The sequence below is a fragment of the Canis lupus genome, chromosome 1 (genome assembly GCF_048164855.1).
Source record: "Canis lupus baileyi chromosome 1, mCanLup2.hap1, whole genome shotgun sequence".
NCBI classification, from domain to species: domain Eukaryota; kingdom Metazoa; phylum Chordata; class Mammalia; order Carnivora; family Canidae; genus Canis; species Canis lupus.
This window is the reverse complement of record NC_132838.1, coordinates 62686189-62701485: the sequence shown is the minus strand read 5'-3', so window position 1 is coordinate 62701485 and position 15297 is coordinate 62686189. Positions and strand designations below refer to the sequence as shown.

The following is a 15297-nucleotide window of genomic DNA, read 5'->3' as shown; positions in this document are numbered from 1 at the left end:
CTAATGGGGAAAATATGGATTAATCGGGGCTGACCACAGTATTCCAAATAATCACTGCCTATACTCACACATATTCAACTGCCTCACAAAGCTTGCCATGTTATTGTGCTTGAAATATTTAGGAAGAATTTCTTTTGCAAATCTTTGTTCATCCAAAACCAGAAAACTCTGGCCATTCTGAAAAAGAGAAAAAGTCAATTAGTTGATGTATATGAATCAAAACCAAGCAGTCCTTCTATGATACTTTCGGATTCATCTTTTATTCCTATTAATACCAACAAGAAACAAACCATCTTTAAGTGCCAAACTGTAATTAAGCCTTTGATGTCAGCCTCAGAAGTTTAGGAGCATGTCTAAACCAAAAACTGCATCATACACTCTGGTGAAATATTAGAAGAATTTCCACTAAATCAGAAGCAAGAAAGAAATACCGTAAATGGGCAACATAATTATTTAACATGGAAAGCCAATGCAATTAGACAAAAATAGACAAAATTCAAGAAGAAATATTTTATCATTATTTGCAACAGCCATATCTTTACACAATCAACTGAAAAACTAAAACAATTCAGTAAAATATCTGGTTAATAATATTTAAAGTCACTAGTGTTCTTCCATAGAAAAAAAAAACAATTTGAAACTTACTATAATATAATATCAAAACAGTATGATACTGGCATAAACACAGAGAGACAAACCAATGGAACAGAACTGCCAAATACACCATTATATATAAGGTCCAAAGAGGTTTTTGTGTTTTTTTTTTTTTCTTAAAGATTTTATTTATTTATTCATGAGAGACACACAGAAAGAGAGAGAGACACAGGCAAAGGGAGAAGCAGGCTCCATGCAAGGAGCCCGATGTGGAACTCGATCCCGGGATTCCAGGATCAACGTCCTGGGCTGAAGGCGGCGCTAAACTGCCGAGCCACCCAGGGATCCCCAGTCCAAAGAGTTTTGACAAGAGTCCCAAGACCATTCAATGGGAAAAGGAGAGTTTTCAACAAACAATGCTAGGAAACCTGGATACTCTTGTGCAAAAAAACAAAGTTTACCTTACACTATATACAAAAATTAACTCAAAATAGATTAAAGACTTAAATGTAAGAGCTAAAACTCTGAAAATCATTAAAAAAAAAAAAACATAAGGGGGAAAAGCTTCATGACACTGGATTTGGCAATGATTTCTTGATTAACACCAAAAGCACAAGCAACAAAAGCAAAAACAGACCAATGAGGCTACCTCAAACTTAATTTTTGTGCAAACACTATCAATAGAGTGAAAAGGCCATCCACAGAATCCAAAAAAATATTTGCAAATTGTGTATCTAATAAGGAATTAATATCCATAACAAAGAACTTCTAGAACTCAACAAAAAAATATACAACCCCATAAGAAATGGGCAAAGGACTTGAGCAGATATTTTTCCAAAGAACATATACAAATGGCCAATAAATACATGCAAAGATGCCTAACATCACTAATCATTAGGGAAATGAAAACCAAATACCACAATCACTACTTCATACCCATTAGAATGGCAATTATTTTTAAAAACACCAAATAAACTGAAAATAAGTGTTGGAGGATGTGAATAAATTAGAACCCTTTACATTGAGGGTGGAAATGTAAAATAGTGCAGCTGCTATGGAAAACAGTATGGTGGTTCCCCAAAAAACTAAACAGAGACTTACATACGATCCTGCAATTCTACTTCTATGTGTATTTCCAGAAGAACTGGGCAGGTACTCACAAAGATATTTGTATACCCACATTCATAGCAGCATTATATGCAACAGTCAAGAAGTGGAAGTAACCCAAAAGTTCACTGACAGATGAATGGATAAACAAAATGTGGTAAATACACAGAATGAGTACTCAGCCTTAAAAAAGAAGGAAATTCTGATGGGTGCTACAACATGGATGAACTTTAAAGACATTATGCTAAGTGAAATAAACTAGCCACAAAAGGACAAATATTGTACTATTCTACTTAAATGAGATATCTACAATAGTCTAATTCAGCGAGACAAAAGTAGTATGGTTATTAGGGGCCAGGAGGAAGGAGGACTTGGAAATTATTGTCTAATTAGTATGAAGTTTCATTATGGAAATCTGAAAAACATTCTGGAGTGATGACTGTATAGCAGCGTAAAAGTAATTAATGCCACTGAACCATATACTTAAAAACGGGTAAAATGGTTAGTTGTATGTTAGGTATATTTTACCATAACAATTTTAAACTAAAATAGAACAAAAGATCCCAATAACAGAAAAATATCACATATCTAAAGATAAATCTTAAGAATATATTAAACTATAGAGGAACAAATACAGTACTGTACAGCTGTCAGTTCTAATTAACCAATACATTCTCAATAAATTATCAATTAAAATTTTGGAGAGTAGAAGAGACGCTAACACAATCAAATATTAGGTACTAGAGTTCACTTGTGAAATAATTTAACAAGAGGCAAGAAAATACTAAAAACAATGAGAAGTGTTAACTCTATCCCATAAAGGTAATAGAATTACAGTTTATAAGAGTTTGGTACCAAAGAAGAGATAGTAAATATAAATAAATAAACGAACTAGAGAGAATGGAAGCAGTAACAAATCTATTTGAGAATTTAATACGTAATAAGTACAAATAACATTAAAATCAGGGGGAAAATGAGAAAAAAATGAGTTCATGAACTCTTCATCTAGAAAGAAAAAAAAAAACAAAAGCTCAATGCTAACTTACTGCTCAATCATTCTTTACAAGCAAGCTTCTGGAAGTATGCTGTAAACCTAAGTCATACTGGCAAGAATTTATATTTTATTCGTGGAAACTGCTAGCTGCCTACCTTATTTCCAAATTCCTCTACTTACTTTTTAATTTTTGTTATTTTAAAACTACAATTTTTATTGTATACAACATAATTTAATATATCTACACACACAGAGAAAGAACTACTACATTCAAACTAATTAACATACCATCTCCATCAGCTAAAAAGCTTGTGCAGAAAAGACAACAACAAAATAAAAAGAAAACCTAACAGAATACTTGCAATCAATATATCTGATTACCTGGTAAGGGATTAACAATCCAAATATGTGAGGAACACATACAACTCAACAGAGAAAAAAAAAAAAAAGACATAAACCGATTAAAAACTCAAATAGAGGGATCCCTGGGTGGTGCAGCGGTTTAGCGCCTGCCTTTGGCCCAGTGCACCATCCTGGAAACCCGGGATCGAGTCCCACGTTGGGCTCCCAGTGCATGGAGCCTGCTTCTCCCTCTGCCTATGTCTCTGCCCCTCTCTCTCTCTCTCTCTCTTTCTCTGTGACTATCATAAATAAATTTTAAAAAAATTAAAAAAAAAAAAAACTCAAATAGACATTTTCCCAAAGATACAGAAAGGTGTATGAAAAGGTGCTCAACATTACTAATCCTCAGGGAAATGCAAGTCAAAACCACAATGAGGTACACTTCATAACTGTTAGGATGGCAATTATTAAATAAAAGACAACAAGTGTTGGCAAGGGTTTAGGGAAAAGGGAACTTTCTGCGGTAATGCAAATCAGTATAGCCATATGGAAAACAGCATTAAGGTTCCACAAAAATATATAGACCTACCACATGATCCAGCTACCCCTTTCCTGGGTATACACCCAAAGGAAATGAAATCAGTACCTCAAGAGAATTTGTGCTCCAATGTTCGTTGCAGCATTATTCACAATAGCCAAGAACAAACCTAAGTGTCCCTCAATAGAAGAATGGATAAAGAAACTGTGATACACATACCACACACACACACACACACACAATGGAACATCATTTAGCCTTAAAAACAAAGAGATCCATTTGCAAAAACTACTTCCTTACTAACAGAACCACAGTTCTGTTTGATGCAGCAACTATGTTTCTCAGCCCCCCAACAGAGGCAGCCAAATACACACCTGGCAATTTCGATATAAATAGAACTGACTGGGTAGAGCTTCCAGAAAAGCTTCTAAAAGGGGAAAGATTCAAAGTGTCAAACCCCTATCTCCCATATCCCTGCTTGGAACTTGGGAGCTAATTGACTGCAACTTCAACAACCACTGAGGTACAGAAACTAAGTACGGCTGAAAAGTCCAGAAGGTATCTTCAGACTTAAAAGGAAAAGACAACTCTAATTCTGTTTAAACTATCATTTGGATTTCTATTTGTGTCTGAAACTAAACCTGATAGAATTATTTTAAAAATTCAATGAAGTTGAATAATTGTTAACACAAAAACATTTTAAATATTTATGACAGTTAACTGCATTAATCAAAAATTTCTAACAAATCAGTAAGAAAAACCCAACGTAAAATTTAGAAGAGGCCCAATTTCATTATAATTGAATGTACAGCAAAACAAATAATGATTTTCACTTATTAGATTGGCAAAATTTTAAAAGTCTGATGGTAATCAGAGTTGGTTATCAGGTAATAACTATTAAAATTAAAAACGCATGTTTTCTCCTATCTTAAAAAAATTTTCCTTCTTACTTTTCAATCTACCCACTCCATTTGTCTTTTCCTTCACTGCAAAATTTAACAAACATATTTCAAAGCCCCCTTCTCCAAATGAGTACTATCTAAAATATTCTTGCAAAAAAAAAAAAAATATTCTTGCTAAAAATTGGTTTTGGTCTCCCTCTCTCGACTCAACCGTTTTTTGTTTTTCCTAAAATGTCAAATGCCAAATTCAATGCCTTCTTTTCAATCCTGATCTTCCCACACCTCTCTGTGGCATTTCATTTGGCACTACTGACAATCCCCTCCTCAAATACTCTACTCTTTTGGCTCTGAAGCTATATACTATTAGGCCTCCTATCTCATATTTCCTTTCAATTGTCTTCACCTATCAAGAAGTTGTGTTTTTAGGTTTCTATCCTTGATCATGACACCTTATACTCTCTTTCCTTAGGCAATCTCATCCACGCCAGTGTATCTAACTACTGACTTTATTAAGTATGATGATTTATTATATATGATCACATCTACATCTCTGCCCCAACCATTTCACTTAAAACTTTTCAATTGTTAACATTTTTAGATAATGTTCTTTACTTCACTACGTTCTCAACCTACTATTTCAAATCCATCTTCCTACTCACCAAAGTCCACTTTTTTCCTGTATCTTCCCTCTTGGCATGCCCATCCCCCCCAAGTATGACATTAACAACAAAAAGATAAATAAAAAACTCTCAATCTTAACAGTCAGTAACTTGAGGGGAAAATATGAGAAACATTCCCTTTAAAACTAAGAAAAAGGGGCCCGCCCCATGATCACTACTTCTATTTGACACCCTGAGGTCTTAGCCACTGCAAAACGAAGAAGAAGAAGAAGACGAAGAAGAAGAAAGGAGAAGGAAAGAAGAAGATGAAGATGAAGAATTATTATTATTATTATTATTATTATTATTATTATTATTATTATTGAAGGTATAAAGTTCTGAAAGGAAAAACAAAAGTACCATTCACAAATACATGGATGTATACTTAGAGACCCCAAATCACTAAAATGATTAGCTTTCTAGTTTATTATCAACATACAAGTGTTGTTATCTGTATTTCTAACTATCAGCAACAGCCAGAAATGTACTTTTTAACAGACACCACTTACAACAACGTAAGATACCTAAGAAGAAAACCTAACAAACATGCAAGACCTAATTATAAAAAATACAAAACTTTATTAAACAAAATGAATTTAAGAACATGCCTTGTTTATGGGAATAGTTAACATCATAAAGACATCCATTTTTGCTAATCTGATTTATATTTTCAATGTAATTCCAATTAAAATCCCAGTAAGTTTTTTTCTTTTTTAAGATTGTATTTATGTATTCATGAGAGACAGAGAGAGAGAGACAGAGAGAGAGAGAGGCAGAGACACAGGCAGAGGGAGAAGCAGGCTCCATGCAGGAAGCCTGACGTGGGACTCGATCCCAGGTCTCCAGGATCACACCCCGGGCTGAAGGCGGCACTAAACCGCTGAGCCACCGGGGCTGCCCAAAACACCGTTAAATTTAATGGAATTTGATTTTAAAATATATACAGATGAGCAAAGGCCAACAATAGTCAAGATACTCCTGAAGGATAAGCTGCCTTCCCAAAAGCAAGACAGTATAAAGCTATAGTTAAGAAAACATGGGATAAGGGCAGAAAAAAAATTGTTCAAAGCAATGGAATAGACAACCAAGAAACAAAATCACAGTATCTACCTAAAATTTTGCTCTAAAACAGAGGAAGGTACACAGCACCACAGAAAGAAAGAACCATTCAATGAAGGAGCTAGGCCAATTGAATATTTATATGGTAAACAATGAAACTGAAGTCCTCATGCCACACACAAAAATCAATTCCAGGTGAATTAAAGACTTACACATAAAATGCAGTTTTAAAACCTCCAGAAAAAAAGAAAAGAAATGGAAAAGTAGCTTTCTGTCTCTGGGGAAGAGGTAAGAAAAAGGATTTCATCCTGAAGAAATAAAAAGCATGACCAAAAAAGATGATTACACTAAAATTAAAAACTTGTATTCATCAAAAGAAAAAGATAAGCCTCAAACTGGGAGAAGATGTAAGCAATACATAGATGCAAAAAAAAAAAAAAATGGATATACAGAATATACAAGGAATTCCTACAAACAGTAAAAACCAAGTCACACAATAGTAAAATGGCCAAATACCTCACAGAATAGGAAACACATAAGCCAAAAAATATGAAAAGGTAACTGAACACATTAGTAATCAGGAAAATATCAACTCATTGACATACTTTACATCTTCTACTGGTAAAAAAATTAAGGATGATAATATCAAGTTTTAAAGATGTGGATTAATGGGAAATCTCACACTTGGCTAACAGGAATATATAAAATCGTTTAATCTCTTTTGAAACCAATTTGAACTACCTTCTGAGAGTTCGGTTCATACCCTATTTTTCAGCAATTCCAATCTCCAATGAATGTATATATACCTTAAAGAAATTATTGCTTTTATACACAAGAAGTGTATAATATTCATAACAGCATTTGGCATAGTTGATCATCTTTTTTTGAACCATTTTTTTCATTAACTTCTTTGATCTCGTTCCTTTTTCTTCCTGGTGTACTGTTTCTTCTCAATCTCCTTTCCTAGTTGTTTCTTATTTTCACACCCTCTAAAAATCAGAATGACTTGTCTTTCATCTCCTTCTATCTCCATTTGTTTCCCTGTATGATTTCATCTAGTCCCATGGCTTTACCACTCATATGCTCCACAAAATCCACCCTGAATGCCAGTATCTTATATCCAAAAATCCTGTTCAACATTTCCACTTGGATGTCTTGGAGTGTAGAAGTCATTCAGGCTGTTCAAAAATATTCCTGTTCTTCCTAGCACTGAACTTCCCCATCTCATCTGAAATTATTAGGCATGATCATATGACCAAGTGGTCAATGAAATGTAAGCTAAACAAAAACAATTTTCAAGAAACACTAGTGTCCATTGTAATCTCAAAGTTAATATGGCCACTCTCTACCTGCATTTCTCTGAATATTCCCCCATCTGACCAAATGGTCTCATCATTTATCTTATTGTCCAGGCCCAATCTGAGTTCTTATTCTTCGTCTTTTCTGCAACTTCAGACAATTAATAAGTTCTACTGCGTTACCTTTAAAGTAGATACCAAATCCCACAACTTCTCACCATCTCCACTGCAAATACCCCAGGCTCAACCACACTATTTTCAATACCATAGTGGAAAGTTGTGATAATATGCAAACTAGTTCCCTAGATTTCCAGTCTCCTTACAACAGACCTAAGGCCCTACACCATCTGCTCCTTCCTGCTCTGACCTCAATCTCACATTCTCCAAAGATACTCTAACCACATGGGCCTTCTCCAAACACATGAACATGTCATGTTCAAGGCCTGTATGTTTGCCATTCCCCTTTCAAATTGTTCAAATCTCTGCTCAAACATCATCTCCTCAGAGTGGCTTTCCTCATCACTCTACCCAAAATACCCACAAATCCTGGTCATTTTATATGCTAGTTACTGATTTATTGTTCCAAGTTCATTCTTCATTGTCTGCTTTGCAAATATAGAGCTGTGTCCCTTAAATATCTTTTTCTAGATGGCATGGTGAGAAGCTTTGTCAATAGAAGACACTAGAGAGATACTCTAAGAGAAGGGAGGTCTCCTTCCTATTTCCTGGTTCTTTAAAAACACCAGACTCCGACAGTGCAGGCCAGTTCTCCAAGCATCTAGCTCTTGAAGTACAGAAGGTCAGCAGCACAAAGCCAACAGCTTTCCCCAGCATTCTCTCTCCCTTTGGAGGCTTCAAATCATAGTATATCTGGCAAGACATGTCCCCATGAACAGCTGTCAAGGGTGCTCTAGAACAAGGGTTGATAAACCTTTTCTTAAAGGGTTAGATAAATATTTTGGGCTTGCAGCTCATAAGGTCATAATACTGCCCTTGTAGCAAGAAAGCAGGTACAAACAATATGTAAACAGATTGAGCATGGTTATGTCCCAATGGAACTTTACAAAACAGATGACTGGCCATGGGCCATGGTTTGCCAATCACTGCCTTAGAAGGTGTATTTCTCCACAAGTTCTGAAGGATGAACTTCCAGTAAGTTCCAGTATGCCACCAGTGCCTTCTTTCCCATGAAGGGAGATGTGGTCATATTGTTTTTATAACTGCCAATCCTATATTCTTTAGGGTTTTTAACTCCATTTCCCCTGATACAGTAATTCTCTAAGCTTCCCCTGTTTAAAATATTTAAAAACAGTTATTTCCTTCTTTTGTACTTTTATACTATGTGACATCTGTCTCCTAATTGGACCCTGATATCTCTCTTTACCCTGCTTTATTTCCTTCATGGTACACACCACTAACTGAAATTATATTACCTGTGTTTGCTTACTTTTTAATTATCAGCGTCCTCCACTAGAATATAAGCTCTATGAAGTCACTTTGTTCACTACTAAATAAATGTATTCCTAGTACCTAGGACACTGCCTGGTCACAACATATTCATGATAAATACTTGTGAGTGACCAAATAAGTGAATTGTTGGCTAGAGTGGACCAAAATATCTTTTTAGAAGTTCAACTCATGGATTATATCAAATGAAACGATGAATGCCACCTTGCTTGCATCTGCATGTGCTCTCCCCCTTTATTTCATACAACCCTCATTCACTCATACTGTGTTTCTGCTTATGGTATTCCTTCAGTCTCTACTCTAAAATTAGTAGATAACCTCTGAGTGCAAAAATTCTACCATACTCCCATTTAAACCTGTGAAGCTCAAACAATACAATCCAAAACTTTCCCAACACATTCCATAAGGGGCACAAAAGTTACACTGACTGAGGTGGGAGAGACAGGTAGCTTCTTTTTAGGCTTTATTCATAAAGGTTGGTAATCTTCCAAATAATAAGTTGCTACTGCTCCAACTGGGTAGTCAGTTAAAAACATCCAAAATATTCTTACTAATAATCTAATACTTCAATCCCATTACTTTAAAACATTTTTCAAAATAGAAATTTGTAATTTTAGCCAGTCCATAACTTAATGTTCACCAACTGTTCCTTCTGAGTTTCTAGCTCATCCTCTCTTACATATACAAACAAAAAATATTCATCAGGATGCCCAGGTGGCTCAGCGGTTAAGTGCCTGCCTTTCAGCCCAGGGGATGATCCTGGAGTCCTGGGATCAAGTCCCGCGTTGGGCTCCCTGCAGGGAGCCTGCTTCTCCCTTTGCCTAAGTATCTACCTCTCTCTCTCTCTCTGTCTCTCATGAATGAATGAATGAATGAATGAATGAATGAATAAATAAATAAATAAATAAATAAAATTCATCAATCAATCTTCCATCACTTTTCTGTAGGCTCACCTAAGGTAGATTTTTACTCCTATTGTGCCACACCTACGGCTTTCTTGTTTTCACTTGAGGATAGTGTAATAGTGCAATGGTTACTCCGAAGTTCAAAACAATACCAAGACATCAAATTCTGGACGCTCAAATTATTCAAAATAGCTAGAAGACCCTGGATCAATACTCGTTTTGCTCCATTTCCTTCCTATTTCCTGATTTGTCTCTGTTGATTTGAGAGGGATGGAGAAGTAGAGAATGCCACAGGGCACAAAAGGCAGAAAAGATGGCTAAGAGGTCTTTTTTTTTTTTTTTAAAGATTTTAATTTATTTATTCATGAGAGAGAGAGAGAGAGGCAGAGACACAGGCAGAGGGAGAGAAGCAGGCTCCATGCAGAGAGCCCGATGTGGGACTTGATCCCGGGTCCCCAGGATCACGCCCCGGGCGAAAGGCAGGTACTTAAAACCACTGAGCCACCCAGGCTGCCCCCCCCCCCCCCCCCCGCCTTTGTTTTAAAGTAGGTTCTACACTCAGCATGGAGCCCAATGTGGGGCTTGAATTCATGAACCTAAGATGAAGACCTGAACTGAGATCAATAATTGGACACTTAACTGAGCCATCCAGGCACCCAGAGTATGAGGTCTTTAATGGAAATCCTTTCTTGGTCTTCTCAAACCATCTGAAGAACAGAGACACTAACAAAACAATTACTTCCAGTTCTTTCTTGCTCTTGTAACTACTTCACTTCAACATACACTATCAAATTTCAGTAACAGTAAAGGCTGTTCCTCTCTATCAATGGCAAGAACTTCCAACCAACTTCCACAACCTCTTGTCCCTGAATATCAAGTTTCTGCAGTTGCTTCCAAGTTAAACCTGTGCCTTCTGTTTAGGACTCAGTTACATTTAAAAAAGCTTTAGGTTGTCCAACAATATTATCTTTGTCCCTCATTCTGGCAATAGACTGCCTACCAGAGCCAAAATAGCTATATAAAATTTTGAAGTTATGGGAAATGTAAAAACAAACAAAAAAATTAGAAAAAACAAACTTTTAAAGGGAGAATATGAGAAAAAAATAAAATATATATAAATGTTTTAAAGACACTCTGGATCTAAAGACATTTCTGTTATTTGAATCAATAACATATTCAGTATAATTTTGCTTGGAATATTCTATTTCGATAATTAATCATGAGAATGGGCATTACTTTATTTTTCATTTTAGTCATACTACAAGTTTTAAGAAAAACTGTTATAAGAGTAAGTCTTCAGGAATATTAAGCCAGGCTTTTCAAACTGCAGTTGGTTAAGTTTTTTCTCCTTACCTTACACTCAAGCTAGAAGAGTAAATTATTTTCCAAAAGAAAAAAAAAATTGCATAGAAGATTGCCTGGTTTCCAAAACATCTGCTGCTTCTAAAAGGTCTTAATATGATTTTCACTCAGATAGTATAAATGCTAAATTACCGCGACAGAAATTCAGCAAAACATGTTTGAAGGAAACCAGAAACAACCATAAATAGCATCTTCCAAAAGATGAGAGTAACTTATTTTGTTTTTTTCCATTTAACATCATTGTTTACTTAAGAGTTTTACCTTTCCCTTCATTGTTAACACTGTTCTTGGAAAAATCTGTGGGAAAGTAATAGAGACAGACTTCCTAAGCAACCAAGCTAAGCCCTACACAACATTAATCCACAACTGTTCACTGACTTGAGAAAGGGTAACATTTTGATATAACACTAAATATTGTGCCAACCTATGTTAAGTGAAGTGCTGTTGATAGAAGACTGATCTCTGATCTGGGAGGTCAGAAATCTATGTTAGAGTCTCTTCTCCATTAATAGCTAGCTTTATAATTATGGATAAGAAATCTACTCTAAGCCTCAAATCCTCATCTATATAATAATGAGACTAAAGTAGATTACTGCTAAGATTCTCTTCAGGCATAATGTCATTCCCACCATTTTTATTATATATTCTAAGGATTTCATTGATTCATCAAACATTTATTAAATACCTACTGTGTCCTTGGCACAGACACAGTCTTTGCCCTCACTGAATTTATATTTCCGTTGTCCCATTATCTATTAGAAAATTAGTAAAACATAAGCTTAGACTTAACAATGGGATAAATAATTATTTTTAAATGGCCATCCAAGCCAAAAGGTATAAAATCAGCTTGGTTGGGGAGAGATTCTCAGACCAATCTCTAATACGAATACAAGGCTGAGTAACAGCAGTCTGTGCTGACCCATCCCTGTCAACTTTTAATCCTTCTGACTGATGAAAAGCATGAGACATCTGTTTATTTTTAAGTGTACGCTGGCGGCTGTCTTCCTTATTTTCACCTTTCTTTGTACAACTGCATAGAATTCATCAAATGCTCAATACACACCATCCAACTGGTGATACTGACCTTCAAGAAAATTAAGTCCTAGAAAGGGTATATATATATAAAAAAAAAAAATAAGAACAAATGACAGTGATAGGCGGAAGAATACGGTGTTACAGCAGTCAAAAACTTCATGTACTCCGTCCATACAGTGCTCCTGCCTCTTAAGATAAAAGTAAGTAAAACTGAGCTCCTGTAACAGGAAAGGAGAAAGAGAGGAGGTAACATGTACTCAGCACTTAACAGGTGCCAGGCACGGGGAAGGCAGTTTTCACTTACTCTTCCCCAGCCCTCTGAACAAGGTGATATCCCAAACAGATGATCAATCGCAGCCAGAAAAAAAAAAAAAAAAAATCCACTCCACTTCACAAAACGCCCCCCAAAACAGCCCGAGCGCATTCGAAAGCAAATGCACTGTTGACGTCATCATCATTCTGCTTAGAATCTTAGTATTTGAAACTGGAAGAGTCCCGGGTCACCCGGGCAACCCCCTTCATCTTGAGGACGACGCAACTCAGGCCAGACGAGATAGGGAGCCTGCCTAAGGTCACCATCGCTGTGCAGGGGCGGAGGGCCGGGCTCAAGCCCACGGCCGGGGCAGGCATCGCATCCCACTCTCCCAGCAACTGTTCGGTGAAACTGATTCATTTTGGCTTCTCGCTGAGTTAGTGGACACCCAGCAGAGCACTTTTATTAAAAATGATCACCAAAAAAAAAAAAAATCTGTTTCTACAAATGGCTCAGAATTCCCCCCCACACACACACACACAAGAACCATGTCCCGTTTTCTACCTAAAATTTCGAGACCTACTGAGTGAGCACCAGTGGAAGCAGCTGCGTTTGCTGGTACCTGCGCCCCCGACTGCTCTCCTGGGGGGGGGGGGGCTCCAGGTGCAAAGCGGGGTGTGTTTTCCAGTGAGGAGAATCAGGTCGCGGAGGGAGAAGATCCCTCAGACGAACGCCCCCCCCCGCCCCCCCCCCCCCCCGGCGAGGGAGGGCGGAGGATGAGTGTGCAGGAACGTGGCTCCCGCGCCCGCCGCTCGTCGGCCGCCCCCCTGGCCCCGCCGGGCCGGTTCCGAACGCCGCCGGGGGCTGGACCGTTACGGGGCCGCCCGGGCCGCGGCGCCCGCGCGGGCCGCCCCTCCCCCACCGCGGCCTGAGCCCGCGGCGCCGGCCGGGACCCCCGCGGCTCCCCCGCGCGAACAATACAAGGGGTCCCTCGCGAGCCTGAACGCCGGGGCCGCGCCGCCCGCCGCCCCGCGGGCCTCGCCGGGCCTCGAGCCGCAGGCCGCGACAGACAAGCCCGCGGGAGCCGGGGAGCCGCGGCGGTTAGTCAGGGGGTTCGGAGGCCGCCGTGCCCTCGCCCGTACCTGGCTCCAGGTGATGAACTCGTTCGTGTGGGCTTCCTCCACAAGCGTCCACAGCTTGCTGAGGAAAGCCGGCACGTTTGAACTCTGCTTCATTGTTAACGAGACGCTGGGATTCCGAATTCTACACCCGAACACGGCGGCGGCGGCGGCGGTGGAGGCGGCGGCGGTGGTAGCGGCGGCAGCGGCGGCGGCGGCGGCGGCGGCAGCTGCTGCTCCGGGAGAACGCCCACCGCGCAGGCGCAGCAGCTCTCGGGCCCCGCCCCCCCAGCCTCGCCGAGCGCGCAGCGGGGCGGGGCGGACCGGCCGCCGCACATGACGGACAAGCCCCGGCGTTCGGCCCGTGCGCGCTGGGCCCGCGCCGGCCCCGCTCCCGACCAATCGGAGGCGCAGGCCGCAGGAGAAAGGAAAGCGATTGGACGCTGCGGACGGCGGGGGGGCGGGAGCAAAGGGGGCGCTGCCTTCTCATTCGCCTTTTATACCCGAGCCGTCACTGTAGCGGACCTCGGGCGCCGTGGGCTGTGTTTGGCTGTTTCACGTGGAGACGGCTTAGGGTTTCCGAGCTGCGGCCGGGAGGCTACCGAAAGCCCTCCGGGGTGTTTCAGCCGTAGGATTGGCCGGCGACGCGTGGTGTGCGCCTGCCCGGAGGAAGTATAGTGATTCACGTGGGGGGGGGAGGGGAGAGAGCAGGGGAGGGCAGAGCTTGCAAACGTGAGGTGCTAGGCCCCAACTTGAAACTGTCTCACAAATAAGTAAACCTCGCCCTTAAAGTTTCATTAGGAGGAAAAAGAAAAAAAAAAAAGTTCCATGAACATACGTTTATCAAAAAGAGGAATTTAAATATCCTAAGTACTGCAGGGAAGCGGGAAGGGTAATAGACACCCTACACCGCTGGTTGTTAATTGAACAGACATTTCACGCCAACAGTGTGCTCGGCACAAAAAAGAAATGGTCTCGCTTGTAGCCTTTCAGTAAATTAATTATTCCTGCATACACGTAACAAGTATGCTCCTGTTTCCTAGAGATCGTCTGATACAGTGCGGGGGGGGGAAAGCCGGACCTGGAGTCAGCACAGCTGAATCTAAACCCAGCTTCAAGGACACTTCAGTGGATATTAGATTACACCAGTTCTGTGTAATTTAGAGTAGTAGTCCCTTACTCTGTCAGAGCCAGACTACTCCATCTCCTCATTGGAACTAAGATTATCCCTCCTTTTTACCCATGTGAGATATATTAATAGGTGTAGCAATAAAAAAAAAAAAAACCATACAAAATTAAACTTTTCCTTTTTGCAAAAATCACGTGAATATTAATTCACAAACAAGTCAGAGATAATATTTTATACAGAATTCCTGGGTGCATGTAAAATAATACCTCAAAAAGTAAAATGCAATTTCCAGTGAGCAAATATTTATTGAATAGTGACTCTCTGTTCAGCCCTCATCTGTTTGCTGAAGCAAAACCAAATACATGGCGGGATGTATCCAATACAGCCAATGTATCTGCATGTAAAAACTAATACTTGAGAGCACTTATATATGCCTAGGGTTTTCTATATTTTATCTGTCCTATTCCCACAACAACCCAATAAAGTTTATCTTATCATCCCATTTTTACAATGAAGATTCTAAGGCCCAAAACTG

General features: G+C 39.3%; 1 protein-coding gene across 10 annotated transcripts in view; it reads right to left on the bottom strand.

The window, feature by feature from the left end:
- The window catches only part of HSF2 (heat shock transcription factor 2), a 40902-nt gene extending 27043 nt beyond the window's left edge, over positions 1-13859 (bottom strand). For 9 of the 10 annotated variants that reach the window (XM_072832291.1, XM_072832283.1, XM_072832292.1 and 6 more), the window contains exons 1-2: positions 13658-13859; positions 69-177 (exon numbers count right to left, since the gene is read on the bottom strand). In XM_072832291.1, coding sequence (XP_072688392.1) covers positions 69-177; positions 13658-13750 — 202 coding nt within the window. In that variant the 5' untranslated portion in view covers positions 13751-13859. Of the gene's footprint in view, positions 1-68; positions 178-13098; positions 13235-13657 lie in introns of those variants that run through there. The other variant, XM_072832305.1, reaches the window with a different exon arrangement.
- Positions 13860-15297: the final 1438 nt, after the last annotated feature.